Raw genomic sequence first — 26,945 nt, 5'->3', positions numbered from 1 at the left:
CAAGACAAAGGAGTCTCTGGTTTTGATTACAACTTTGGGTATTCAACTCACACACATATATACAAACACAGCGGAGACTCGAAATGTCTTGTACTTGTAAATCTGCACACAACTATGCGGTATACAAACGCCCAACTGTTGATGTATCAGGGAGGGAACCTCAAAGTTAGTCACCTCAGTCGGAGACATGCCGGCTCTCTCTAATTCACACAAATGTTGTGGTTGAACTCCTCGGGATCTATTGTTGGAAAGTTTGTATTTTTTTTTTTTTTTACTACACACAGTAAAGTAAGAATTAACAAAATTGCGCGCTAAAAATAAGCCAGGGTGACAGAGTTTCTAAAAACATGCACTCAACGCACACACATACGCTGCTCTTCTTATAGTAGTCTCTAACTAACCTTAAAACCATCTGGAAGGCTGACCGCAGGCGTGCCCTGCCCAACCGTGTGTGTGTAGGCGTGTGCGTGTGTGTGTCAAAGTTAAGAAGGAATAGACGCAAGGGATTTCACGTGAGACCAAACTCCTTCATCAAAGGATTTATGACCTGTGCAGCCAAATGGTCATATCCCTGAAACCATATAAAATCTCCACAAGCACACAAAGGAACACATAAACACACATTTGCCAGTGCCAACACTCCTTGGTGTCTACTACACACACTCACACACACATAAGAAAGAAAAAAAAAAAGCAAAAATCAAGCAATTGCCCGATACTGCTCAATGCTGACATCATCATTTATAGCACTCCCATCCTCCCTCCTCCCCTCTTTTCTCTTTTATTTCTTTTGGTTCAGCATTTCTCCTTCTTGGCCTTCCTCATTCTTTTATTTTCTTTTCAGTTCCCTTGTTCCCCTCACTCTCTGGCTTTCCCCTCTCCCGGGGAGTGAGCAGCCTTGGACTGATTCATACATTTTCCTTTCCTCTGGCCAGTAAATCCAGTCAGGAGAACTGGAAAAGATGGAGGAGAAGCAGGAGGAGGAGGAGTGCAGAGGACTACTGGGTGTCTAGATGTTGAGGGGAAAGTGAAATGAACAAAAGCAGACATAAAGAACTACGGTTGCTGGGATGTTTTGCTAGATTTTGTGTGATTCAGCAGGTATAAACGATGCGGCAACGTGGCATCATGTCAGACTATTGTTTTCTTTCTGACAATTGGATCAATTTTTAAGGATTTCTTTTGCTAGCGTGTGTTCAGGCATGTAGACTGAGTGCTTTCTCACATGCTCCCGTAAACTGAAAGTCAGCGTGAGTGGGCAACGATACAGATTTCAGACATTAAGCACACTCACATGGATACATGAGAAAACAAACAAAAGCACGCAAGCACTTTATTTGACCTTAGCCTGTAGAATGTAGTCTACACTTTGGGACTGATTCAAACAGACAGATGCAAAGGGGCGCTATAGGCTGACTTATAAAATACTTTAAGGCCTTTAAAAAGTTCTTGAACTTTTCCGAATTTTATAACTGAGCAACCAAAAGCTTTTCTGTTTTGTTGGAAGTTTATGAGACACACAGTGGAGCCTACTTGTAAAATGGAAGAAAAGTGATAATAAATTCTAATAAGGTGCGACATGCATTTATATTCAATTTCCCCGTGTCAAAACTTTGCAGAACATAGTGTTAATGCAGTTGCAGCTGCAGGTCTTTTGGGGGTACGTCTCTAACAGCTCTGCATATCGAGAGATTGAAATATTTGCCTTTTCTTTCTCACCAAATAGCTCAAAGTCAGTCTGATTCAGTTCTGAACTTTGACTGGGCCATTCCAATACACGATTTAGCCTGAATCTAAATCATTCAATTACAGCTCAGGCTGTATAATCAGCTTTGTCTTTTGCAGATTTCAAAAGATTTTCTTCTGAGGCTGCTCTACATTCATCTTCCTCCATCTTCCCATTAAATCTGCTGATGCTGACCCTCGCTGCATGATGATGCCACCACTATGTTAGGGATGGAGTCTTGGGCAAGTTTTTTGTTTTGTTTTTTTCCTAACACAAAAGAACTTTGCATGAAGGCCCTAGGATGGCATCATGGAAAAGGAGATCTTTGATGAATTTTAAGTCAAGCAGCATTTGAATCGTTTTATGGCTTCCTTTCAACATTTCAACCTCCGAGGGCTTCAAAGAACAGATGTATCTCCAATGAGAATAAATTACACACAAATGGATTCCAGTTACCAGGAAGGAGAGTGCTCAGGGAAGGTGGCTGCACTGGATTTAATTTATGAAGATTAAAAGGAACTGAATGCACGTTTATTTGCAAGAAACATTAAAACCAGCTTCAAATTTTATTTCAATTTGCTGTTATGCACAATTTGCTGTTATGCACAACTTTGTGTTGGACTATCAAAGAAAATACCACTAAAACGCAACCCTGTGGTGCTTACTAGGTTTTCGAGCCAATTTACTTTTCTGATACCCAAACTCTGACTTTCAAATAAACATATACTTGGAAATCTGTGTTGACTGAACCACCAATCTGGCTTTGGAGTGGACTCTTCCTGTTTCAACTTTTCTTTTCAGTGTTCCTTCGTCCATAAATACACCCCAGTCAGCACATGTTGTAGTTGGTGTGTGAATAAAGTGTAGTTTGCATGGTTCTGTTGTGTGAGTGAGTGAGTGAAAGCTCATTCATTAAATCCAGGGGAAGTTTCCTCCTGCATTCATACATGCATTTCGCCCTCCTGCTCACCATTCAAAAAATCATAAATAAAAACAAAACAAACAAAAACAACATCTGAAAATCTGAAAAGCTCAGGCACCGTTTCTGCACGTTAAACACACATAATCACGCGTGGAAACCTAACACCCCACAGAACACGCATGACTACATGGTGACCTTACACATCCCGGAGCCAATTAACAAATCGGAGTTGATTGGTTGGTGAAAAAAAAAAAAACAGAAAACGAGAAGACGCTTGTTTAATGCCTTCACGTTGTTTTAAGGGTCTGCACGCTCGGTGTGTGTTTGTGTGTGTGCGGTAACGTGCAAGTCGATGGGAGTTTGATAGAAAAGTCCTGGTGACTTGGGCCGTTCATCAAAGCGATGTGGAGGAGCTGCGCGGCATCTGGGAGCAATAACGCTGCCTCTAACCCTTCATTACCACAAAGACCGGGCCCTGGGTGGCAGCCAACGGCAATTTTCACAACCCTCCTCACCTCCCTCCGTTTTTTCTTTCCCTCCATTCTTCTGCCATTCCCCCATTGAGTTGTGTCTTCAAAAAAAGAAAGTTTAACACAAAGGGTAGTTCTGTTGTTCCGACATGATGTGGATGCAGGAGGAGAGTTAGTTAGCGAGGATAATGAACCCGCTTCAGCTGGTGAACTGGTGAAAAGCAAGAAGTCATTTTTCACCACTAGAAGACTTTGCAAATGTGATAAAGGCTGGACATTAAAAAATTAAAAACGACAACAGACCTGTGAGAAAGAGCAGAGGGAACATCTGAGGAAAACTTAATTAGTCTTTATACAGTTTGGACTTTATTTAAAGTAAGACCACATGTTTACAGCATTTAAATCAGGACCAGAGAACCTTAGTGGAGAGACGTCCAATGGGAAACTATTAAAGTGGAGCTATTTCAGGTTCAAGTGTAAAAACTTGCAGCTGTTTATGACTCATCAGTCTGCAAGGTTTGTTCAATAATCCTCCTAACAAATCACCTTGGGCACCGGACCAGTGTCCACACACTCTCTAATAGTTCATCAATTATAGTAAAGTGTTACCTGATAACACGGCAGGAATCCTCCTCACCGGACTGCAAGCTGCAGCGTCCAGATTCCCGAAAGCAACAACACCGAAATCCCACACATGATTGATTGAGTTTCGGCTGCTTGCTCTGACCGTCTCGGTCTCTCCTCGCCGTGTTTCTCTACTCTTCCTGTGAAACCGAGCGCAACAAAGAGCAAACTCCTACATTAAGACAGGAAGCCTGATGTGCAACAGCTGGCAGAACCCAACAGGTCATTCTTCCTGTTTAGCGACTCACTCCATGGATTTGGAGGAGATACTGTGTGGGATTTACATTCAGGGAAGGAAAGAAGGAAGGAAGCAAAAAAGGAAGAAAGGAAAAAAGGAAGGAAGAAAAAAAGGAAAGAAGGAAGGAAAATATCTTTGTTTTTCCTTGCGCATCCAGTTCACTTTTATCAAATTCTGGACTTTTCCGGTGATTATTCACATCTGACCATCAAAACCCTAAGAAACAAATAAAAACCTGAAACCTCTGCCATGGCAACACCTTCGCCATCACGATGCTCCCCACATGTGTGTTTGACCAAGTGTTCAATTAGTATTTCTGGCTCACCGGTTTCACTCACACTAAGACGTTCGCTGTTCTATGACGGCATGAAATCTGAAGAATATTTATAGTCCCCTTTCAGAGAGTCACGTAATCACAGCATCAGAGGTTCCTGTATTTGTATTACTCTGTCAAAATGATGAATGGCAAATGTGGAGAGTCTCCTGGTTTATACATACGAACAAATGTGAAGTCTCCGTTGCAAAGTGTAAGACAAAACAATAGTGATAAAATGTAAAACTTTGCAGAAAAAAAAGAACCCAACTCTCGCAGCAATTTGTTTTTTGTTCTTTTACTTTGCTTTTGTTTATTGTTCTGGTACCTTTTCATCCTTTTCCTCTCACATGTGCTTTTTATTTAAGCATACTGAAAAATAATAGTTTTTTTCCTAAATAATCTGATTTGTTAAATGTCACATTTTTATGTTAATCGTTTGCTTTTACTGTGATTTGAAAACAAAATGTGTTTTCAAATGTGTTTGTCCCAGATTTTTTTTACCCCCTTTCTTTCTAAAAACAGGGGGGGGGGAATAACTATTTCTTCTTGGACTTTTAAATTTCCTTGGGTTTCTTCATGAAAACCACATTTGCAAAACTGGTTGAAAAGTGCGAAAGCATGCAGCGGTGTAAATCTCAAAAGTGCAATTTTGATCTGAACTGAACATAAAAGTCAGAACGTACTAAAGTAAAACATCCACATGTGTAAGCTAACCTGAGCCTAAAATGCAAACAAGCTTTGAAGGCACACATGGTTTTCATGGTGCACCATTTTAGAAAAGGCTTTCGTTCGACTCGCTTCTTATTAGAGTTCTTGCATGCCTTTCAAATGTGCAGGAAAAGAGGTTAAAGTATGAAAAGACGGAACAAAAGAAGTTAAAAAGAGCAGTAGCTTTTAGGGTTTCGTTTTTTTTCTCACATGCACAAGTTAAACGACAGTGTGAGTATATTTCATTTGTAGTTTAGTTCATGACAAATGAGGATTGGGAATTTTTCTTCTTCTTGACCTTATGCATTTTCAGCAAATCCAGGGTTGTAAAACTTCGTTTATGAGCAGAAAAATGTCTCACTTATGTCAAACTCTTAGGATCCAACAGTGCGTCATTCTCAAAATCATGGAAAAGTCAGTAACTAAAACAAGGTGTAAAATTTTGTATATTATGTGAGCTTGAATTAATAAATGGAATTAAAAAAAATAGCAAAAGAAAGAAAAGCTTCACACAACACTGACAAAAATCAAGTTTCTCTCACCTCCAACTTAAGATTCATTTGATTCAAAAATATTTAAAGATATCTCATTCAGCAGCAGAATAATAGAGTTACTAGGCTTTTTTCACCCCCAAGAAGCTTTTTATTTAACTGTTCCACGCGCTTGGTTTTCTTTCCTTCATCACACACTAAATTTTTCCTAAATCAGCTCCTTTCCTCAGTTCCTGCTGGAATCAGCACTTATTTTGCCTCTTTTGTTTAATCGTGAAACGCTTCAACAAGTGCTCAGTGGAATGCTATAATTCATTGCGTATAGAAATAGCACTATTATTCATTCAAATTGCTTACATTTCTTATTATCTACCAAAATATGTTAAACATTATTTCCATTTCTATTTCATTCCTTAATGTCGAATGACTTCACACCTATAATGATGTGGAAAAACTCACGGCTTATTTCCTGTGAAACATGTCTGTTGATTTTTCCAAATGTTCTAGACTGTTGTCCTGCTGGAAAGAAAAACAAAACATTAATGATTTCTCAGTTGTCATAAAACTACCAGAGTTTCAAATTAAATATTTTTTGTACTAAAAGAAACAATGACGCTACCGTAGCAAGTTTCCCAGTGCCGTTTTGGGAAGACAAGCAGATCGTCACAAATCCTCCATCATCCTCAGACATGAGGTGATTCTTTTTTTTTTTTTTCCATGTCCACATTGTATTTTTTGTGCCAAGTCCTCTTAAAGTCCTAATGCTATTTAGGACTTTAAGAATTTGGAAAGATGCCAAAGTTTGTATGTAAATAACAGTTTGTGAACCAAGAAGCCACTTTTTGTTGTTGTAGTTTTCTACAATGTATTCTTCTTTACCATCTTTTCTTCTACTTTGCACATCGGCTGAGATAAATGAGTTCTCATCCAGCTTCGAGAAATTGATTTATGCTCTGTATTTAGCTCTGTCTATCCTTCCATCAACTCTGACCATCTTCTCTGTGCTTTCTGAAGAAAACCATACCCACAGCATGATGTGGCCACCACTATGTCTCACCCTACGGATGCTGTGCACAGGACGATTTCACCATCTTATACATGTAGAAAACATATATACATGTATGCCTTACTGGGCTTGTAGGAAACCAAAACAGGGACCTTCTGACTTTTTGTCATGTTGTAATTGCTAGATATGTCAAAGGCGACCTCTTGGCTGCCACGCAGTTTGGGCTTGTAGCCATGTCTTGGTCCTTCCATTTTGCTGATGATGGCTCCATGGGATGTTCAAAGCTTGAGAGGTTTTCACACAACCCACTGATTAATTTTTAAAAACTTCTTCTTGCCAATGTTGACGAAGACATCAAGAAAGAATCTGCTTTGCCTGGTCATCCAAACAGTGGAAACAATGCTGCTGTGACCACAGAACTCCTCCCTCCTTCCCAATAAATTCACTCTTTCCAGTCCCCAAAACCCTGAACTCGGCGAGGCCTGATTTCTGTCATTCACACCCACTCTATTGCTACCAGTGCTTGCTGGGAATCGTTTTCTCTGCATTCCTCTTTTATTCCCTCTTCTCCTTCTGAAAAGCTCAGAAAGTCCAAGGTGGAAGTAAGTCTGAAGAATAAAGTGTGAAAGAAAGAAGGTGAAGGAGGCAAACTTTTGGTGCTCTCTTCCTCAGCATCTCTTCCTCTGGTTCTGATTTACTAGTAGGATGTCAACCCCTGAAACCAGTACCCCTCTCACCCCACCCTCCCGCCGCCACCAGTCCGGCTGGAGAGCTGCATAAAGGGCTCTTTATTCCAGTCGGACAGGGAGAGGAAATCAGCTTTAGAAGTAAAAACAGAGGGAGCAAGAGTGAGATGGAGACCACAGGGCTGCACATCTGGAGTTATTACAAGGCTCCCTCCCGCTTGCCAAGAAAACGCCGACATTCCTGCCCTCACTACAAAGACCGCGGAGTCTCCGCTCTCATTCAGCCCCACGACTCAACACACATCCATCAATCAAACGTCAAAAATAAAACCAAACACGTATATGCTTCAATGTACAATAAGCACGGGACTAAAAAGAAACACATATCTAGGTCTAAGAGAGGAGTCATCCTGCCCACTCTATAAAGTTCCCTCCCTTCTGCCGCAAATCCTGCACTCCCTTCCAAAACTTTACAACGCGCACGCCAAATGAAAGCATCTCACTTCCTGTTCACCTTTGACCTGCCACTTTCTCCCCATAAACCAGACAAGAAAGAAAAGAATATAAAAAAAGAAAAGAAAGAGAGAGGTGAGGAGGTGGTGAGGGGGTTACAGACGGGAGGGGAGACAGAAAGAACGAAGGAGGAAAAGGGAAAAATGGGGGGCCGGGAAGCTCCACCTCTTTTCTCCTCCATATCTCCGCTCTCCCTCACTCCTTTTCTCCTTCTGCCTCTGGAAGCAGGAACTCGGCGGCCAGTCCCTCTGCCACGTCGAACCTCCAGCCGGTCCACCTTCCCATCTGAAGGAGAAACCTTCGCTTTTCCTTTTTCCTCCCCTTTTCTCATGTTGGACAGATGCGTTTTAGGCAGCACTCTGGCATTGATCGTGAGGACAGGGAGGCTGACTGACAAAGGGTCGCTCAACCGGAGGAGATGGGAAAACAAACAAGAAGAAGACCCAAAGAAGAGAAAGAAGATCAAGATGTTGCAGGTATTCCATCTTCAAGAGAATTTTGTTTTTCCCATTAGTTTCGGCATGCTGGGAGACAAGAGTGGGGTTATTCCAGTGTTTCAGTGGGATCTGCAGGAGGAAACTGATCGGGATCTCAGCTGACCACAAAAATTCTTATCCAAGCGAGAGTGAGAGTCTGAAAACGATTCAGTGTGTGTGTTTTTTTTTTTTTTTTTTTTTACTTATCACTTACTGTGCTTTTTGGTTGTTGTTTTTTTTTTTTTGTTTTGTTTTTTTATTCTGGCCTGGAGCTGAATGGATAAGGGCTCACAAATATGGGCCTACAGTGAATTATTCACCAACCAGGAAATGTAAGAAAAATACTTATTTTACCAAATGTCCCCAAAGAAAAAAATGTTTTTTAGTTTAAAAACTCTAATTTTGAGCAATTACACCCAAATATAATATATTTTTTATTTTTTTTATTTTATTTTTTTCCATACACACATCGACTGTATTCATTTTATTGAGTTTTGGACAACTGATACGTTTGTACTATACGGTCTTTCTGCAGCTTGTCTTTCTCCTGAGAGCCCGACGTGGACTGCTCGTCCTCACAGCGGGAGACGGGAGAGAATGTCTCTACATTTGCCCGTCAGTGGCCATCACCTCTATTTAACCCCTTCTTCCTCCTCTTCCTCCACTCATTCACCCCTTTGCAGGCAGAGAAATGGGGACAAAACTCCATCTGGATTTGCAGTAAGTATCCGTCTGAGGCTTCTCCAGAGCGTCGCTGAGCTGCCTGGCCCGCCTGCCCAGTGTTCAGACTACCTGTTCAGGAAGTAGTGGTTGTACAGTAGTCTGCACATTGGTTAGGCTGGCCTGGGAAACACACACGGATAATCCAGGTGTCGGAAAAGAGAGCATTTGGGTTTGAGGAGGATCCAAGTTACGGAACCATGGAGCATCCGATTTAAATCAACCGACCAAGCCTCGGCGCCATCAGAAAGGCCTAAAGGATTAATTAATAAGTAGAAAATTTATGAATGCTATTTCTATGGACTGGTTTTAGTTGAAGCAATTCGAATAAAGATTCTTCTCAATGATATTGTCTCTGTTTTTTCTTTTTTTTCTTTCTCCTCAAATACTTTCCCCAGATTTGATAGAAATGTCCCACTCTCATAGATCTAAGTAAGGGTTGCCTGACGATGTCACCATATTGTTTATTTTTCTACAGCCCCAAAGAAAAAAAAAAAGAAAAACGAATGCTAACCCGAAACGATAACTAAAGCACAGAGTAAAACCCCCAACGTTAAGCTGCACCCATGATGGAAATGTGCAATTATGCGTCTGTTTTCCCCTGTGTCAGTTTGTGGCTCCTTTACCTCAAATGACCGTGTGAGGAGAAGCAACACGGTAAGCCACCCGGGGGAAACAGCGGGAAAAAAAAAAAGCTCCACTCTGTTATTCTCCAGTCAACATTTTTACAAGCCTTTCTAAAGTTCAGTCTGAAAAAAGTAATAAAAAATACAAAAAAATTAGAGTTTACGACTTTAATGCTTGCAAATAACGTCATAAGGGAAATAAAAAGCTTAGTCCCGGCTTTTTATCCCAATGGGTTTTTTTTTTCTGCCTCCTTTCTGGGAGCCCCCCCGCTGCCCCTTTTGCCTTCCAGCCTCGCCTGCGTTTGATGAAGTAAACCCACACGGTTCAATCTTCAAAAGCACAAAAGCAAAAAAGAGGGCAGAAACATTCACACGGTGTCCCATCACAGTGCATCATGTGCAAGAATGCGAACCACAAACCAACCTGTTTCCATTTAGAGCCCCGCCACCGTGAGCCCAAGTTTTTTTTTTAATAGCATGCATGAGTTGCAGCACAAAGAGAGTGCATGCAAACACACATAAAAGAACAATCCCTTACTCCCCCACCCGCAAGGATATTTACAGCTGGGATCCACCAAGCCGACTTTTGCCTTTCTGGCAGCTTTATGGCAGGAGAAGGGAAGCCCAGGCTAGCCCAAAGAAAATATACCCTGCATCCACAAATTGTGTGCACAATCTCGTAGGAAAATGCTTATATGCCCTTATTGTTTCCTCATTAACCGTTTTTTTTTTTTTTATCGGCCTCAGTTCACTCTCCTCTGCTCTGTCTCTGCTTTGGAAAACTTTTCAGCCAAAGGGATCGTCATGATTCGAGGAATTGGCACTCGCTACAGTAATACAGACCAGAAGGTTCCTAAAAGCGCACACATGCGCGTGTACGAGCACTAACCAAAACATCCTGGCATCAGTGAGTTGGGTTCAAAGTTATTATTAGTGTCAAAGAGTGATGTGTGTGTCTGCGTGTGTGTGGGCATATGGTTTTCTTTCTCCCTTAGTGAGGGTTTTCCCCAAGTCGAGATGCAGCCAATGAAACAGCGGCGAAGAACATATGTTCCTGCTAAAAATCTGCTTTCAGTGATACTTTTTTTTCTCCTTTCTGTGAAACACACAAAAAAAATTCATCAACCGTGTTTATTTTGGCAATGTCTCCACCCAGGTTTGTACTATGAACCCTCAGGACGAGTCCAGCCTTTAGTGTAAGTGTGACTGAGAGGCCAGCATGTAAAATGTTAAGCATGGATTGAAAACATGCACAGCTTTGCAGTGCCCTCAAGGTTCACTGCAGCACCAAATGCTGAGTGTTGGTCTTTAGTCTCCACGCACCTTGGAGGCCATGTTTGAATAAATATACAGTGAAAGAAGAAGAAGCGAGGAGGATGGAGAAAGTAGACGAAACAAAAGGAGCGATGAAAAAAGCATTCACGCCGAAACATTTTTCAATTTTTTCATATTACAAAAACACACTTAAATGTACTTTTATTTTTACAAGTAAATATCTGCAAAGTGTGGCATGCATTTGTGCTCAGTGTTGCCTCTTCTTACTTGCTCCAGTGGAAGAATGGGAATGAGAAAAACCGCTGAAGTCAGATCAAAGCAGATATATGTGTTAGAATGGTTCAGTCAAAGTCTAGATCTAAATCTGAGCAAGACTTTAAAATTGATACTCAGAGATCTTCATAGCTCAACTTCATCTTAGTGTGAAGCTGAGCTATAATGCAAAGATGAATGAGCAAAAATGTTCTCTGGTTGTGCAATTCTTGTACAGACAATCCCTAAAAGACATGCAGCTGTCACTGCAATAAAATATGATTCTGCGTAGTATTGGCTTAGGGAGTCTGAATACAAACTGATGTCACATAAATTTTTTTTCCAACCATCTTGTGACAATGTACTGCTGTGTTTCTGTCTCTAAAATAAAATCAATATCAAACACTTGGAAGTTTCTGGTTGTAAAACAAAATCAGGAAACGTCGAGTAAACAAAAGCAAAGATTTTAAAGCACCAGCTCTGTCGGTGCAAACTCCTTTTCAGAAACACTTTCCCTCCTTCCATGCAGTCCTGGTTTCTCCTGCTGCTCGTCTAGCTAACAAGAGCCACTCCTGGCTGCAGCCCTGTCCTCTGCTGCAGTCCAGTGCCCCCTCTTTGAAATGTTTATTAGAAGCAGCTTGACAGTGACTGCTTGTGCGCGTGAGCGTGCGTGTGTGTGTAAAAGGTGCATGGGGTTCTGGTATGCACATGTGTGTGGCAGCTTCAGTGTCTGACATGTTGGGGGGTCTGGCCTCTAGAAGCAGGGGTCTTCACAAACACCCATGCACACCCACACACACAGCTCTGATATCAGTGAGTGGAGTGGCTGTGGCTAAGGGCTGGAGACGGCGAGACTGTGGTCAGAGTAATGAACTTCTGCAGTGCATCACTGGACACCCCTATCACCAGCTGGCTCTCTAGCAAAGTATATCAAATCTTTTTTAAAGACGGTCATCAAACCTGATGGATGAAAAGCATTTTTTATTGGAAAGTTGAAAATGTCAGCGTTGTGCATTTGTCAGTTTGCATCAGTTTAAGTTAAAACACACACAGAAGTGGTTTTGAATGACCCCCATTAAGGGAATAATTGCGCGGTGTTTTATTAATTCCTCATGGAAAACTGCATTTTTAATTAAGTTTTATGTACATGATTTTTTTCCAGTTCTATTGTTTTAACATTATTTATTTTTTATTTTTGTATTGGACAAAGTGATATTGAACTTCTAAATGGCCAAATATTTTATACACAAGCTGTCAAATGGCGTCCTAATTTTTTACCCTCACTGTGTTACACAGGAGTAAAGAAATTTAGTTTTTAATAATTATACAACATAAAGAAAGATCTGGGCCTGTATGTGATTTTCCCAGTGTAATAATAACCTAAAAATGAGAAAGCAAAATTTAATCCTATTGCTAAAAGTGGAAAAAAAATAGGTGTGGGGGGGCACTGTGCCTTATATAGCGACATAAATTTTTCACTGGCATCTCAAGTGAGCAAACCCAGAGTCTTAGCAGCAGCGAGCTCCTCATTGTGTCTATGTGTTTTTGTAGGTATTGTTTGAAAGAACTCGCCTCATCATCTTTGTACCAGGACAGGGACTCTGCGGTGAGGACGAACCAGTACTCTTTGGCTCCTCCCTTCATGATGCCGATGTTGTTGATGGTCAGCCAGCCCTTCCTGATCACCTAAAAAATATAGACAAATTCACACATGAACACAGAAATGATTGGAAATTCAGAAGAATGTTTTTTAAAATCATAGACCTTTTCATTGACAAATCATTTCAGAAATGTAATTTCTGAAAGAGCTTCTAAGGAAGATAGAAAACATCTTTCACACAAACTTTCACCTACATTGATTTTTTCTTTTTTTTTAGACGCCTCCTTTTCTACCTCACTCTCTGGTCCTCATTCTCTCCTCATTACAGACAACATACATGTTTTATTTTCTTAATTTGCATTAATTATTTACCTTGTACCGATCGCTTACTCCTCTCTCCGGCTGAGTGAGAATGTGGAGAGAATGTTACAACATGGGGGGGGATTTCGAGAAAGCCAAATACATAGAGTGGTTGTAGCTGCCAGTACTGCAGCGGGGGGACAGCAAGCAAGGTGGGGAAGAGGAAGGAAAGATGCTAAATGGCTGGAAAATATTGTTTGATTAGTCATGCACTACGGTGCAAAGGCTTTACTGCTGCTCAGCATACGGCATTTGCCATACAGATTGATAAGGTAGCTTTTTAAAGCAAGAAGGTTTCAGGCATTAGGTTACGTATTTAATATGTAGAAAACTCTTTCTAAATACTTTACCGTAATATTACAGTGACCGAGCTCTCTTTGAAATATAAGAAATGGCAGTATTCCAAATTCCTCTTAAACCTTCTATGCATTTCATGACAAACATTTTGTACACTTGCAACGTCTCCAGTTTGACTTATTTCAAATGAATTGCTGCAAACTGGAACTTCATTGAAGTCCTTATTACATGGCGGGAAATAATATCTATCGGGAATAAAAATGTGTCTTCTATAACTATTCTTCACAGCTACAATTAAATGCATTGCAGTGGGCTGGTTTAATTTAATACCCCAACATACAATATGTGCCAAGACAAAACCTACACAGGACTCTTTAAGATGTCAATACAATTTCTTTAGCAAAAGATCTGAATTTTTCATATTTTTCTGTCAATTTAGTGCTATGGATACTTCTCAGTTTCTATGCTGGTGCAGTCAATAGCGAGTTGGTTGTGGTTGCGGCTGAAAATGGGTAGCAGACATTCTTACATACTTTCTGTGGGATTCCATTGCACTTTGTGCTGCCCGATAATGTAACTGATTTCCAACATTTTATTAATTAGGGGATGTAAAAAAAAATGGCTTGTGGTTCCTCCATGCCATTCCTGCCAGAACTGACGCTGCCCCTCAACATTTCCTCTCATCACAACGATCTAATGTTTCACATTTTCACCTGCAGGATGTGAAACTCTTGAATATGTGGTTCAAGCTTTATTCTGAAAAGAATATGCATTATTATGTTTATTGACACCCTAAATGACTTCCAGTTTATTTCCTGAAGAATAAGGGAGGTTAAAAAATTAAAGCCCATTGTTAAACAACATTATATATGTGAAATTATATATTTGCACAAAAAGCTACATTTACTTTTTTGGCATTAGACGTTTCAAGACAGCTGATCATTTTGGAAGTTGCAGTGTATTGTATCAGAAAATTGGGGTTTTTCACTGCAATTAATGTAATTCTTTAGTGTGCACAATACACACTAATCAAACTAAAATTAAACTTTTGAGCATTTTCTCCCTTTACAAACTCACTACCGTGTTGTGCTTTTCTTTCCCCGGTGAGAAGGTGCAAACGTAGCAGAAGCTGTGGGGTCTTAAACAGCAAAGAACACCCAGCTCTAAACAGGAAGTGAAGTTCACCACTTTGTTTACAGTGTGCCCCTGACCTCTGACCCCAATCATGGTGCGTGTTATGACAACTGAAAACAACAGGGGCGCCATATGTGTCTCACACTGAAGGCCTTGTAACTTGTCTGTTCTTTTGTAACTCTGTGTGGATGGAAACAGGATACAGAAATGCTCTTTCGGGATGTTTACTGTTTTTATTTTATTTTATTTTCAGCTTTCTTTTTCTCCAGTTAAAGCTCCAGCTGGTGAGAATCTGAGGGAAGCCCCTCCAAAATTTGACTTTTGTTTTTTGACACGTAACACCACATCAATATTAAAGATGCAAAAACAATATTAGTTTTTCGTTAGCAGATATTTGAAAAATATCATGGATGACACATTTGCTGTTTAGTATCCTAACTGTACAGGTGTGTTTGACAAAAGACAAAAAAAAAGGGGGTGGAGAGGGAAGCGGCTAAGCATCTGCCACCTACAAGCATTTAAATTACAAAAAAAAAAAACTAATATATCCCACACAACATCCGGGGCTTGCTGTCATCTGTGCTTTTTAAAGAGAAAAAGCTTGGACATATACAGACATGATATGATTTACCTCAAGCTCAAACATAATGAAGGCTACTTGCAGACAGACATGCATAGTAAAAAAGTGCAAACTCAAAACTCACCATGATTTCATCCTGCAGTAAAACCCCAGAGAGGACAACAAAGGGGGGGAAACAAAGAGCAAAAAGAGAAAAAAAATACAATTAGGAGAATCTTAAAGCGCTGTGGAAAAAGTATTTTACGTTTTTGCTTTGTTCTTGTCCAAGTTTTAAGTAAATAAACAATTTTATTATTTGGACAAAGATGAATAAAATATATTTAGAAAAGGGGATAAACATAAACAAACCAATGTGGCCCAATGTGAAAATGTTAGACAACAAAAACCTTATAAAACGCTGTGGAAAAAAACTCCAATCAAGTGTTTCTGATAATGAGGAACGTGCCATTAATATCATTATTGGGAATTTTAACCCACTTTTATTTTCAGAATTGTTGTAATTCATCTCTGATTCCTCGCGTTTCTGAACATCAAGGGTCTTTTAATATCATGCCATCGCATCTCAATTGACTTTGAGTTCAGACTTTGACTAGACTACCCCAAAACATTCATACTGCCCTGGTGTTTGAACCAGGATTAGCTGTTGGTGCGTTTCAAACACTAAACCAAATGTTTTTGAGCTTCAGATTCATAAACCGCTGGTCGGATATTTTACTTCAGGATTTTCTCATAGAGAGCAGAATTCATGGTTCATGAATATTACTGCAAGTCGTCCAGGTCTTGAAGCAGCAAAGCCGACCCAGGACCATCAAAATCCCACCACCAAGTTGGACTGTTTTTGTGAATTTCTTTTTCTGGAAGGCTGTAAATAGATGTTCACCTTTCAAAAACGTCCCTTTTTTTTTTTTTCTCGCTGACCACAGAATATTTTCACGTAGGTCTTTTGGGTTCATCAAGATGTTTTTTGGCAAATGGAGAGGGGCTTGATGTTCTTTCTTGGTTAGCACTGGTTTACGTCATAGAGCTCTATTTATTGTTGAATCTTAAACAGTGACCTTAATTTAAGTAAGATGTTGTTCTTGTTTCTTTTGTGACCTTCTGGATGAATCAGCAATGCAGTCTTGAAGTCATTCTGGTGCCCCATTTCTGGGAAAATTTCCCACTGTGCCATATTTTATCTTTCTGTTATTAATATATCTCACTTTAGGAATGTCCTCTTTGCTGTTTTTGAATTACTTTAGTCTTTTTTTTTTTTCTTTTTGAGATCTTTATGTGACCTTCATCTGGCCGCGCAGGTTTTGTTTGAATGGTTTCTTGATTGTAAAAGTCTGGCAGTAATCTGGCAGTGACCTGGGTGTGGTTAGCGTGACTAAACTCGGTTTTCCAACAGAGATTACTCACAGCTAATTCTGAATTTAACTGGGAGGTTGCAACTTTTCACATTGGGACAGAATATTTTGGGAGAGGTTTTATTCTTCAATTTAAAAAAAATAAACCAGTCACTTGAAAACAACCTTTAGTGTGCACCCAGGTTTAAAATGTGTTTGATCTAAAAAAAAAATGTGTTTGATGATTTAAAACTTTTAAGTGAAACAAAGGTAAAATCCACAAGCAAATTAAATCAAAGGACAGATGTAAAAATGTAATTTTAGGAAGGCGCTTAAAAATACAAGGTGCCCTGACCGGGGTTTGAACCCACAACCTGCTGACAACTGCTCCACTGTGCAGCCCGAAACGATTATGCGTCTGATATTTCCCATCAAAGTTCTGATGTGCTGACAGCTTTGACTTTCACCAAAGAGCCAAGAGAGTTTGACGCTCCTACAACTGTTGCACATTATCATCCAATATGTAATACAGACGACTGCTGCTTTACTGAGGAATCAGAAGGTTGCCTGTGGTAACAAAATACTGTTTAGCTGTGCAACATTTAACATGAGAAGAGACATTGAGCTGAGCGCTGACAGAAGGAAGCCTGAAGGGAAATTGAACTTAGTACTCTGGTTCCCGTCTAACAGATCAAACACATTTCATTGAATTCAGTCCTATGTTATCATGAAGCTCAAACGTCTAACTTTCACTTGGAAACCCATATGTTCGACCAGTGAATATCGATTGGGGGATATGAAATTGGGCATTTCTGATCGTGGCACCTGATTTCCAGCCGTCTTTTTCTTGTTCATTTGGTTGATCCTCTGCTGAGCGCTGCAAAACAAAAAGAAGCAAGAATAAGTCCAGTAAACAATCCCATGATGCAAGATGTCTTAGCAAATAATAATAATAAAAAAAAACCTCACTTCGCAAATCCAATGAAGTCTTCGTGGTTTGTATTCATGTAGGACAATTCGATATCAATCAGTAACAGCACCTGCATAGAGAGACGGACAGGAAACTGTCACAAATGATGTTTACTCTGGTATCTAGTGAAGACTTTTTCCAGGTTTACCATAAGAAACATGAATTTCTGACGACATTTTGATGTATTATTTAAAATGCAGTTAGCGTTAAATTAAATAAGTTCCACGTTAACAAACAGACAACAGTGAATAAAGGCCTTTTCACAATATTTTTGTTACATTTGTGATGAAAATGGAAAGCATTGCTACTACTATCTATCACGATCACGTCTCTATCAGAGAAGAATAAAGATAGATTTACTTGATATACTTGAAAATCAAATCAACATGTTTCCAGTTTTGTGGGTTTGCAAACATATCAGTTGTATATTTAATTCTTATAACAATGATGTTTTTCCTTGATAAAAATCATCATCATGATGAAGTACATTTCTGCATAAATGTACAGTGATGTCAGGAGGTTTTTATTCCTGTTGCTACATGCTTTTTCAGCATGGGGGGATTGCTAAAAAGTAAATGGCTTTATGTAATTTGCTGATAACTTCTTGTGAATGTGTGCTACATGAATAAGCTGACCTAAAACTTAATTGAAAACTCATAGCGGACAAAGGCAAAAACTAACAAAATTAGTGTGATTTTCAAGTGGAAACTAGATATCTTAAGTAAAAAAAAATAAATAAATCACAATTAAATTTCACTGTTAACAAGGAATATGTTTTGAGTAAAACTTTGCATTCTCTGCTTTATTCCCAGTTGCAGCTCTGGAGTATTTCCAGTTGTGAAGACAAAACTCAAACATTCTCTTGATTTGCTATCTGCCTGTACAGGCACAATTTAGATTAAGTCTAATTCAAATTTACTAAGCTTTCTTTAACTTTTAAAGAAAATGTTTAAACTTGAAAAATAGGGTCTGATGGCTGCAGTTTCAGCCACACAAAATATAGTAATGCTTATTAAACATCACACTGATAAAGCAGAGGATCATTCACTCTACTATGCTTATATTTTGCTTTCTTTAATTAATTCACAGTGTAACAAAGAATTGGTTTTGGTTTAGAAATTATTTATTTCCATAATCACATAACCCTTTATTTGAAAGTAAGTGGGCAAGTTTTACTTTACACTGTTGCAAGTGTAAAACTTGATGAAACTCTTGTTTTTGCTTTGTGAGTTTCCTTAGTGGCAGCTGATCCAGTCCCTTGGCTGACGAACTAAGAGGTGGAAAAGGAGTGGAGCAAGCCAATATGGAGACCTGCAGATAAACTCAAACAAAAAGTCATGGAGGGAAATGAGATTGGCTTACGTTAGTTTCAGGTTGGGTTTTTACGTGCTCACCCCTTTTGATCAGTTGACATTTAAGTTTCTCTCTGTCTCGATTTGGAAGGTCAGTTTGTTCGAGTTGGTGTTGTTTGGCTGCCAGTTCTCTGAGTAGAGTTTGGTTACCTTGTCCTCTTTTATGGGCTCATAAACTTGTTGTTTTTTTGTAGTCCAGCCAGGTTTGTTTCTAAATTGAATAAAACTCCCCCTTTTTGTTCGCTACGTTAACCTATGCCTGACTGGATCAGTGCTTCAGCCCTCGCATAGGGGCAGAGAAGACCATGATTATCTTTTGTCTCATCAAATATCACATAAAGCTTGATATAAGTGTATTAAAAAGGTGAATATGTCAATAATTATTCTTATCACACGTGTAAATAAGCAGTAAAGCATTGTGTTTGGTTTGTTTTTTGAGCCTTACCTGATCCTTGGTGCGGTTTTCTCTGTCTCTGATGTGCTGAGTGACGATTCTCTCCATCTCTTCTCTCAGCATGGGATACTGGGCCAGCTGTGAGCAAAGAAACCAACAGGTAGGCAGCAAATAAACAGACACAGTCAGACGACAACATACATACTGAAACACATAATTACACATTCAGCTTCACTGAAACGACACCTTAAAGATCTAGTATGTTCTGAGGGTTCTGGGTTTGCCACACACTCTGCTCTTATCCCGACATGCTCTGTGGAAATTTGTTAGATTGAATTTCAGCTCCTGAATATCTATCTTGCCGCCAATATGGGGAAAACGAATAAGAGCAGAATCTGTGATATTACCACACAAAAGACAGAATAAACAATGTTCCTGGCAGAAAAGCTTCCTCTTCCCAGCACACCGCAGGTCTTTTTCCATGAGCTCATTGCAAACCCACAAACACAGACGCTGGTGGGCCTCCAATGACATGAACACATTTGCCGAAGTGTGAGGAAAGAAGAATCAAAACCAAAAAGAATCAAAGTGATCATGGTGCAAAAGAAAAGAAAAGAAGGATCACTGTTTCTGTTCAAGTTACAATGCGTCTCTTAATGCCTGTCTGATGCTTTGATGGACAAAGGGGCGTGTCGGTGGACCACTCTGTGGTCCACAGGATGAATTACTGCTTCCTGTGTCCAATTACATCGCAGATGATGAGACCACAAGCTGGGGGAAAAATGGGTCTGAAATGTTCAGACTATGGTGACATTAAAGGTTGAACTATGACCTTGTAAGAGTTTGAAACAGATGATGAGTGACCATTTCTTTAAGGCCGGTTTGTCACGGATTTCCTCTGTCTACAGGTTACAGCTGCCTGTAAGAAGTTAGGGCTGGCATTGATAAAATTACTTTTAAGATTATTGGAACTTGCTCTGCATGAATATTTGAGGTTTTCTGAATTTCTAATCACTCCATTTTTATTTGAGGGAGATTTCCCTTGTCCAAATTGGAGGCTTATGGATACGAGATGTAATTTATTCAAAGGGCAGCTGTGAGTTAAAAATGTTCATTGTTCCGTCATGAAAGAAAATGTATCTGATGTGAAGGATTTTATGGATTTTGAAGATTTCACAATCACAACATAAGGAGAAACGTTTAAAACCTTTAAAAATGCAAAGTCAGCAGAAGATTCTGACTCACACAAATTAAAGGGAAACATGACGCATTGCAGCTTGAAGTCAGATACAGGATTTTAAAAACCAAATGTGTTTTCTGTCTTAAAAAACTGCATCAGAAACACATCACAGACATAAATTGGGCTTTTTTTTTGTACAAAATATAGGCATACTGTAAGATTGGCATGCGATGCAAGGAGTCCAGGGACAGAAGGGACGAGACAGGGAGGAAGATCTTAAACTGGTCCCTTTGTGGATTTCTCTAAACATTGTGTATTTAAATATAGAATCAATACGTATTCCATGTCCCAGAAAAGAAAATCAAGATAAACATCTGACAGAGCAGAGAAATCCCAAAGAGGTCACGCTTATAGGAAGCAGCAGGTTTTACAGGTGTGGAGGATAAAGAGGATGAAATGGAGAATAAAGAAAAGAGAAATAAATAGAGCGTGCCAGTTAGTCAGTGATTGATCCAAAAAAAAAAAAGGTTCAGTGTATTTAACCAAACTTACAAAGAGAGAAAAACACAAACCTGTTTCCAAAAAAGTTGTAAGGTAAAATATATTACTTATATTTATTCCAAAACTCTGCCAAGGTAACAAGGAAAAGCTAAACTTTGTCTTCTCCAAAATACGGGAGATCTGCAAAGCTGAGCTAGTCATTGAAAAATAACTTCATAATCTGAACAAAAATCATTTGACCTAAGAGATAATTGGAAAACTAAAAGGATTTTCTGCATCACTCCACTTTTATAGCCAGTCTCTATCCAACTGTTTCAACAGTGAATGCAGATACACAAACTTAACTCAATCATGTCACAGCATCATCTTTAAATGCATTTGACACATTTGTGTAAACAATCTGATCTCCAGCTGAATCAGGCTGCCATTGATTTTTGGACTTAAAATTCTGCTGTACAAACATTACAACTTAGAGATGCAATGTAAGCCACACCTATTCTCCTCCTCTGCTATGGGATTAATGCAAGTACTACTTAAATGCTGCAGCAATAACCCAATAATAACAATTAATAATGTTATGCCACACTATGCAGACGCTCTGTTTGCACTGATGAAGTTCCTCTCAAATTAAATCGGCACTCTCTCTTCCTCCATCTCTGCTGAGCTTCAGCAGTGCCTCCATCGACCTACTTGACTATTTTGAGAGAGATCACATTTTCTGCCATATTTTCATCTATAAAACTTTATTTTCATCTATAAAGTTTATGTCATAAACTATCTAAATACTATCTAATTATTGTGTTGGAGCAGCCTAATTTCTGAATGCAATGAATGTCTATGTTTTTATTTCAAACTTTAGCCTAATACAGCTGCCAGATCTGAACTTTTATATTTAATTACATTTAGGTTAGTGTTTTAGCTTTTTTGGAAACAAGGTTAAATAATTATAACCAAAATAAATTAGGGTTTCTAGACATTAAGAAAGAGATAAAATAAAAATTATAATTATCTATTACATGCATTTAATAACCGGAAAAAATAGAGTCAATGACTTAGAGAGTTGGAGACAAAGGACAACAAAAATATACTTAAAATCCCAATTAAAATGTGTAAGGATAGACTGATATTTGCTGGGAAAATCTTGAATCCACTTCCCCTTAAATGTCAATAAAATCTTTATTATTTCCTCTTTTCATTACTGTTTCCAAGCTAATTTATGTAAATGATCTGATTTAAATACATAAACCCTGTACATAGTGAACTCTCATTACTTCTGTGTTATCCATTGAGTTATAAACACCCCATCCTAAAGATTCTATAATTAGGTATTGATTAAGTAAAAAGAAAACTTTTTGATTTTCATCTTCTTATGGACTCACACTGGCGTCAGTATATGGGTGATAATAATGGTTTTTAAGTAAAGTTCATGTTTTTAAAACACTTTGCTATTTTGTCATTTATCACCAAATGTGATACTTTATTATTCTGAATTTAGTAAATGAGAAACGTTTGATGCAAGTCAAAATTACAGTTTCTCAAGGAATTATGAACATGCAAATTACAAACCATTGATAATTGTCTTTCAACTATGCATTGATGCAATTTAAATTTTTACATTCTAATTGTTTTGTGGAAATGTTTGATTTGGCAATTTATACTTTACACTTAATTAAATATAAAGCCTCTAAGGATGTACTTTAAATCAAAGCAACATTAGCTAAAACATCTCCAGCCATCAGTCTACCCATACCTGTTAGCTTAACAGAGATACTCAAAATGTCTTCTATTGACTTTGCCATTTTACCTTGTGACTACACTTCTGAATGGTGGAGGTGAGTTCGCTCACTACCATATCTATACACTTCAGTGTGGGCTCCTTCAGCTTTTGGATCTGCTTTTTCACTATGGCCTCAAAGGCCAGGTCAGGGGTGAATAACCCCGTCCTGTTGGGATAAACAGGCGGCACGAGAAAGGCAGAAAAGGGGACGAAAACCAAAAGAGACCAAGAGAAAAGAACGAGTGAAGGCACCAAATAAAGGGTTGGGGCAGGAGATAATTAAAGAGTGAGGAAATCAAAGGTTGAATGATAGAAAAATAAAAATGAAAGGGGAGAAAGTAAAAAAAAGAGAAACAATAAAATGAAGATAGAGAAGACAAAAGAGATCGGAGATGGGAAAAGGCAAGAAAGAGGTTGGGGGGGTTGGGAGGACAAACAGCACAGAAGGAAGAAACTGCGAGTGAGACATTTGGTTTTCCCTGAAGCCATTCTAAAACAGGACAGTGCTGGAGTCTCTCTCTACGAGAAAAGAGGAAACAGAAAGAGAAAGACCACAGAAATAGTTAGAAATAGAGAGATCCCCCAGCTTGAACAACTCCGCCAGCCAAAACTCAAAGCAACACACAGCAAGATTGCAGATGTGCACCTGGACGTTCAGCCAAGACGTCCCCCCACCCAAACACCCTCCCACCCAAAGCACTGACCCTTTCTCCTCCCATCCTCCGTGTCCTTCGACTTTCAGCTGGAGCCAAATCCTAACATATATTTCCAAAGTTCTCCAAGTGGTTGCAGGCCTGTTGAAATCATTTGGTCACGGTGGATCCATTTGGATAAAGACTTTTGCTCATTGCTCTTGGCCCAGCTCTGAAACATGCTTCCCTGAGGCACGCCAAGGAGCCGCTCGGCCATAACTTTTCATGGCTGCAGGTGCACGACTGCAGTCCCACACACGTGAAAGCTTGGAAGCTGACATCATCCAAGATGGTTGTGGGACAACTTACATCCTTCAAAATGTGTTAAAATGCAAGCAAGGCCAATTAGTAAAACTGAAAATTAGCAAAAAAGAAAACATCTTGAGATTACGTAGCTTTGCATTGTCAACAAACATATTCTGATGACTTTCAGCTTCCACACTGGATTTCTTTTCACAGCACAACCATCAACCATAGGCAGCCTGTCCAGCCAAACCCGTCTGAAGCAATACAACAGGCAGGCGGTAAACTACGGCCCACCCTGCCACTCCAAGCGCCCTCCTCCCCCTTGCTGTCCAACAAACGACAAGGGCTGGAGGTAGCTAGGTGGTTACAGCCACAGGGAGTGAACGACTGAGGGATGAGGGTTGAAAGCAAGACTGAAACATGTGCTAACCGCTTTTTTACCTTCTTGGTACACTGCCTAACTGTATTGACTAGCTCAGAAATGACCATGTCCACACATTTGGTGCAAGGCTCTTTAATCTTCCCAATCTGCCTTTTCACAATGGTCTCAAAGGCCATGTCCGGGGTGAAGAGGCCAGTTCTGTCCAACACGGAGAGAACAAGCCACAGGAGGGCCAAAGAAAACGACAGGAAGGTGTTGAAAATAAGAGAGAAAGGAAGACACAAGGAGGGTCGGGTGGAGAAAATAATGTTAATTTTCAAGATTTACTCTCCATTTCTGTCACCAAGACAATCACACACAACTTTAGAAGAGAAGAAGAGAAATTAAGCAAAAGAAAAAAAATATTTTTTACTTCCTATACTAGAACTGGCTTATTGATTGATTGGTGCAATCTCAATAAATGGATATTTCTAGAGATTTAGTAATTTATTACAATATTAGCATTGAAATAATACAATACGTGGAAACTTTCACACTTCCTTTTTGGTCTTTGTACAACATTAAAAAATATAAGACAGAACAGAAATGGTGAGAAAATATAATTTAAATATAATCCAGTTAAATTCTTGCAACCATTTGGCAGCACATTGACAATATTTAATAAACCAGATCATGACTGGTTATGGCAAACAAGATCAAATAGACTGTTGAACAATGCCAACTATTTTTATTCTTATGAGTTTTTTTTTTATAAGAAAAAAAAAAGCCTTGAGTTTCTAAAACCAGCTGGTTAGAAACTCAAACATACAATATTTTTTCTGGCCAGTGAACAACCCACAGCTAAATGCTAACAGACTCTGGCAGCAGCAACACTTTTTACAGTTTAAAGATATAAATATGAATGCTCCAAATAAGATATCTGTGGATATTAATATAGAGGCATGTTTGCTGATTCTTCAGACTGCCACGTCTGAAACATGGGGTGAAGCTTTAACAGATAAAAGGAAGGATATCAAGATCACAGCATAGTTACTCCTTTTCATCATTTGAGTTTTAAATCACACGGAACAGGTTGCAAATGTTAGTGTCATAATCCTTGTTTTTGTGAGAGAATATTGACAAAATCTTGTTTCACTGTGTCTCTTGTTTCACAGCCAGTGTGACATCACCTCTGCCTTTCACATAAATAATTCACTGATGCTCCAGTCAGAATACATAATACGATATTGTGATGCACAGTTCTTTAAGATAAACTGAAATGAGCTTTTTTGTTTTTTTATAGACGTGTTCAAATCTCACTACATCTCTAATGGTTTCTATTACTCTGTATATTTATGTTTCATTCATCAACACACTAAATTTTCTTAGTCTGAACTTAAATCAAAGTAACATTAGCTAACATTTGCTACTGTTCAGAAAATCAGTATGTCAAGGAGTGAGAAAAAATAAAAGTAGATGTTTGAATTAATTTAATTAATATTAATAGTCTGACGCACAGAAGTAGAAGCAAAAATTGAACCAAAGCTACACAACATGAGATTAGCTTGATGTTTATCTCGAATAAAAAGTCAACATTACAATACATTTAGATAAACATAATTTTACAGAAAGTTCCTGGGCAGAAGTCGGATGTTGGATATTGTCATCTTTTTGCTGTTGAGTAGTTTTTCATTTTGTTGATGGGGCTGAGAATTGATGTCCCATTCACTGATCTCATTCAGTAATTTGGCTTTCAGTGAGAAAATCTGAGAAACACGCCTGATGAAAAACATTTCAAAGCCTTTTCTTTGTATTTTTTTGTATTTAACTAACTGACACTGACTAAATTTAGTTTTTTTAATGAATGTGGCAGCTGGTTGGCTCCATAGTTATCTTTATGTGATGATATATTATGCACATAACATATACTGATCAAATCCATCTGGGTTTTACCAACCAGGCAGACACCAGCATGAATCTGTGAGCACATGAAACGTCCAAACGTAAATCACTATCGGATTTCCAAATTCCCATATTTGAGTGTATTTTGATATCAGCTGGAGGCAGAGCAATTTGTTATAAGAGGTCTTGGCTCAAAGTGCAGCAGCATTTAGAACAGGCAGGAGTAATTGACAGAAAGAGATTGAGGGAGGTTAAGTGAGGAAGGACCGAGGAACAAGTTGAAAGGCGGACGTGCCTGATTCCATGAATGTTCTTGATTGCGTAGCTGATTTCCTTGCGGAGTTCTTTCTCATCAAACTCCATCTGAAAAACAGGAGGAGAGGAAATTAAACATATGCGCACACACAGTAGATTCTGGCAAACAGAGGGCAGGCATCACGGGAGTCCATCTATTAACCTTCAAGCATCTGTTTTTAATATTTTTGACCAAATATTTCTTCTTTATTTAGTGCAACGCCACATTTATTACCTGCATTCCTGAAGCTAAACGTTTTCTTCGGAAACACTCTCAATAAACACATAAAACATGATGATGAATCACCCGAGGCTTCCTGGATTTTCAGTCCACCCTCTGGTTAGGAAGCAACCTGCTCTGTCCTCAGTGGGAAACCCACTGGGAAGTTTTATGTTGCCTCAGTCGACTACAGTGAGTTTTATATCCACAGAGGGAGGTTGAGAGAGGACGCAAGAGAGAGCTGGAAAGCAGGGAGGAAAAGGCGAGGTGGAAACGATCTGGCTATGTAAGAGAAAGGAAGTGAGGGACAGGTACGTAGAGGGGATATTTGAGTCACAACCATCATTCGTCAGATGGATGGTTTAACGTCTCATAGCAGGAAATCCACAGGTTTATTTAGATTGGCATTGCTCAAATGGTGGGGAAACTCCTGCTCTTTTGCCTGCGTAGTCTTTACCATGATTTACTGACACACTAAAGGGAACTGAGCAGTCATTGATGTTATTATTTCCACACTTGTTTTTCCTGCTGTGAACATTCAGATTTAACCTGATGTAACAGATGTTTGGGGGGGGTATGCAAGGCCACCGACTCCAAAAACATTCCCAGACAGGTCAATAAAAGGGTATTTAAAAATCCTCGCACAGACAAACTAGTCTTGACGTTTTTGCAACAGACATGTACAAGTTAGGAAAGATTCATACAATG

At 39.1% G+C, this 26,945-nt stretch overlaps 2 protein-coding genes across 12 annotated transcripts in view; one reads left to right on the top strand and one right to left on the bottom strand.

The window, feature by feature from the left end:
• Nucleotides 1-26,945, bottom strand: part of dnm1a (dynamin 1a) — a 47,888-nt gene that overhangs the window by 7,701 nt on the left and 13,242 nt on the right. For 7 of the 10 annotated variants that reach the window (XM_055040092.1, XM_055040087.1, XM_055040089.1 and 4 more), the window contains exons 9-15: nt 26,019-26,086; nt 23,902-24,040; nt 19,116-19,202; nt 17,318-17,388; nt 17,174-17,225; nt 15,145-15,156; nt 12,622-12,735 (exon numbers count right to left, since the gene is read on the bottom strand). In XM_055040092.1, coding sequence (XP_054896067.1) covers nt 12,622-12,735; nt 15,145-15,156; nt 17,174-17,225; nt 17,318-17,388; nt 19,116-19,202; nt 23,902-24,040; nt 26,019-26,086 — 543 coding nt within the window. Of the gene's footprint in view, nt 1-12,621; nt 12,736-13,021; nt 13,052-15,144; nt 15,157-17,173; nt 17,226-17,317; nt 17,389-19,115; nt 19,203-22,549; nt 22,689-23,901; nt 24,041-26,018; nt 26,087-26,945 lie in introns of all 10 variants that reach the window. The other 3 variants (XM_055040088.1, XM_055040086.1, XM_055040094.1) reach the window with 2 other exon arrangements.
• Nucleotides 7,299-9,243, top strand: LOC129366316 (uncharacterized). 2 transcript variants are annotated; one of them, XM_055040095.1, is made up of 2 exons: nt 7,299-8,176; nt 8,712-9,243. In XM_055040095.1, the coding sequence occupies exons 1-2, from the start codon at nt 7,676-7,678 to the stop codon at nt 8,814-8,816; spliced, it is 606 nt and encodes a 201-aa protein (XP_054896070.1). In that variant the 5' UTR covers nt 7,299-7,675; the 3' UTR covers nt 8,817-9,243. The 2 variants fall into 2 exon arrangements, 1 of the variants encoding a protein (XP_054896070.1); XR_008606605.1 differs by lacking the exon at nt 7,299-8,176 and adding an exon at nt 8,366-8,508.

The sequence above is a fragment of the Poeciliopsis prolifica genome, unplaced genomic scaffold (assembly GCF_027474105.1).
Source record: "Poeciliopsis prolifica strain line A6 unplaced genomic scaffold, Auburn_PproV2 SCAFFOLD015, whole genome shotgun sequence".
In the NCBI taxonomy this organism is placed as follows: domain Eukaryota; kingdom Metazoa; phylum Chordata; class Actinopteri; order Cyprinodontiformes; family Poeciliidae; genus Poeciliopsis; species Poeciliopsis prolifica.
Note: the sequence above shows the minus strand (reverse complement) of the source record. Positions and strands in the feature narration are given on the sequence as shown.

Coding starts and splice junctions, on each gene's coding strand:
- LOC129366316 (XM_055040095.1), top strand. CDS start 7,676: ATGAAAGCATCTCACTTCCTGTTCACCTTTGACCTGCCACTTTCTCCC. Junction 8,177..8,711: donor AGAAGATCAAGATGTTGCAG/GTATTCCATCTT, acceptor GTCTTTCTGCAG/CTTGTCTTTCTCCTGAGAGC.